The 2,009-nt window shown below is 45.0% G+C and overlaps 1 protein-coding gene across 1 annotated transcript in view; it reads left to right on the top strand.

The window, feature by feature from the left end:
- Positions 1 to 713, top strand: part of LOC106523835 (uncharacterized) — a gene marked incomplete in the record, with an annotated part of 35,277 nt that extends 34,564 nt beyond the window's left edge. Inside the window, 3 exon segments of the mRNA XM_014017410.1 lie at positions 89 to 205; positions 308 to 429; positions 504 to 713. Of these exon segments, the coding sequence (XP_013872864.1) occupies positions 89 to 205; positions 308 to 429; positions 504 to 578 (314 nt within the window).
- Between the last annotated feature and the right edge of the window lie 1,296 nt (positions 714 to 2,009).

Genomic DNA, 2,009 nt, shown 5'->3' with positions numbered 1-2,009 from the left:
GATCGGATTTTTTCAAAAAATCGGAACTGAGCATTAAGACCTGCAGTGTGAACGTAGCCATTGAGTGGTTTGTTGTTTTGTTTTCCAGTTGTTTGTAAACAAAGCGAGGAGCTCGTTGAACCCAGAGCAAAGAGGTCTCGTTCTCTGTCTCCTCACGCCATCGCAGACTTCCACCTGCCGCCGTTTGACCCCGACCGACCCCTCGGTGAGGAAGAAACACACTTGAGTTCTGCTCTGTTTGGTTCAAACAGGAATGAAACTCTTCGGCTCCTTTCCTACATAACTGTGACGTGTTTGTTCTCTTCAGGTGAGGAGTTCACGGTCCGAAAGTGGGCGTTTTTCTGTAACCTCTGCTCCGTTTTCTACCTGAACGAGAGCTCCGACACAGACCTGCACTGCTGCAGCGAGGCACACTACATCAACCTGCAGGTGAAACACCTGGCGCCTGCTTCAGCTTGTAGAATCATCTCGTCGGCTTCTAATCCTGTTTGTTTTGTTTTCAGAAACATTATCAGCAACTCCAGCAGAGACCATCAAGAGAATCAGCAGAACTTCTTCCAGGCTCCGTTTCTGACTGACGTCACCGGCTCGCCTGTGTAGGACCACTGAGTTTAATGTGCAGGTCACTCGAGGAATCATGGGAAATGTAGTTTTCTTTCATTCTTTAAGCCTGCTAATTCATACAACGATTAAAGAATCCTGATAAAAACTGAGTTTTTTTTTTTTCTTCCTAACGTTCTGCTTCAGAACCAAACTGGATGTTAGATTTATTATTTCTGTATCTGAGGGTTGTTGGGGCAGTTTTACTGGGTTAACTACAAAATAACCAGTCTGAGGTGCTGCAACAGATGCTTAAGTCAGCACATAAAGGGGAGGTAAAATGGGGCAGGTTCAGAGGAGTAGGTGGCGTTGAGGGGTCCATGCTAGGCCCAACCCTGTGCCCATCCAGAGTCACATGATGTTATTGTCTCTACTCAGTTCGCTAGAGTTCAGATTTTCCTCCTCCTCAGCCAGTTGAGTTCCAAGGCCGGGTCCAACACAGGTGATGGGGGTGGGAGCGAATCTTAGTTGACATTCCATCCTGGGGAGGTTAAGATAAGCACGGCCCTCAAGGCCGTGCCGCTGGGAGCCAGATAGCTAATCCAGTTGTTTGGAACAAAGCAGCCTTGGAATTCCTGCTGCTTTTGAAGTGTCTTTACTGCAAACTCTGAGGTCGACTCACCAATTGAAGCTCACCCAGATGTAGCCCATACATGCCGAAGGGTCGCTCCTGAGTTGTGATCCTCATAATCGCATCCAGTTTGTGAGTTTTTCCCCCCAGCTGAGAGTCTGTGTGCTTCCAGCCGGCAGAATCCTTTAAGTGTGCCCGACAGCTCTTCAAAGGCCCGTTCCACTGTCAGGGTTGCTTTCACTTTTCGATAAATCTGGAACCCTCCTCCGCCGATCAGCAGGAATCCAGTTATCATGATCCAATAAAATAAGATCTTCCATGTCTTCGATGGAAAGTGGCGCTGGCATACAGTATCAGATTCCAGCCCCAGGAATCAGACAAGTCCAGCAGCAACCATTCCACCCAGACAGCCATGTTCCCCTCGTTCCAAGTGTAGAAAAAAATAGTGTCAGTTTCATTCAGAGTCCAGTTGACCAAATCCATATCTTTTTGAGGTTGAACAAATGTTCAGAATAAATTTCAATAAATGACAAGTTAAAAAAGGCATGGACATTTCTCCTTGTTTTGAAAAAATATCGAACCGTGAGACTAAAGTACCGAACTGAATCGTGAATTTTCTGTATTGTTGCACCCCTGATATACATACACATGTAAACGAAATATACGAATGACCCATCACATCGAAATGAGGATTAAGTCAAAAAGTGGAACAAGGAGAAGTGGGCAGATTTAGGGTTTTGATTTAAACGTCTGCAAAATTTGCATTTTGTCAAAATATAATGAATTAATGCCTTATCAATGTATCATTTCAATGAATTGTCTATCTAAAATATAATCC

Source organism: Austrofundulus limnaeus, unplaced genomic scaffold, assembly GCF_001266775.1.
Source record: "Austrofundulus limnaeus strain Quisiro unplaced genomic scaffold, Austrofundulus_limnaeus-1.0 Scaffold167, whole genome shotgun sequence".
NCBI classification, from domain to species: Eukaryota; Metazoa; Chordata; class Actinopteri; order Cyprinodontiformes; family Rivulidae; genus Austrofundulus; species Austrofundulus limnaeus.
Note: the sequence above shows the minus strand (reverse complement) of the source record. Positions and strands in the feature narration are given on the sequence as shown.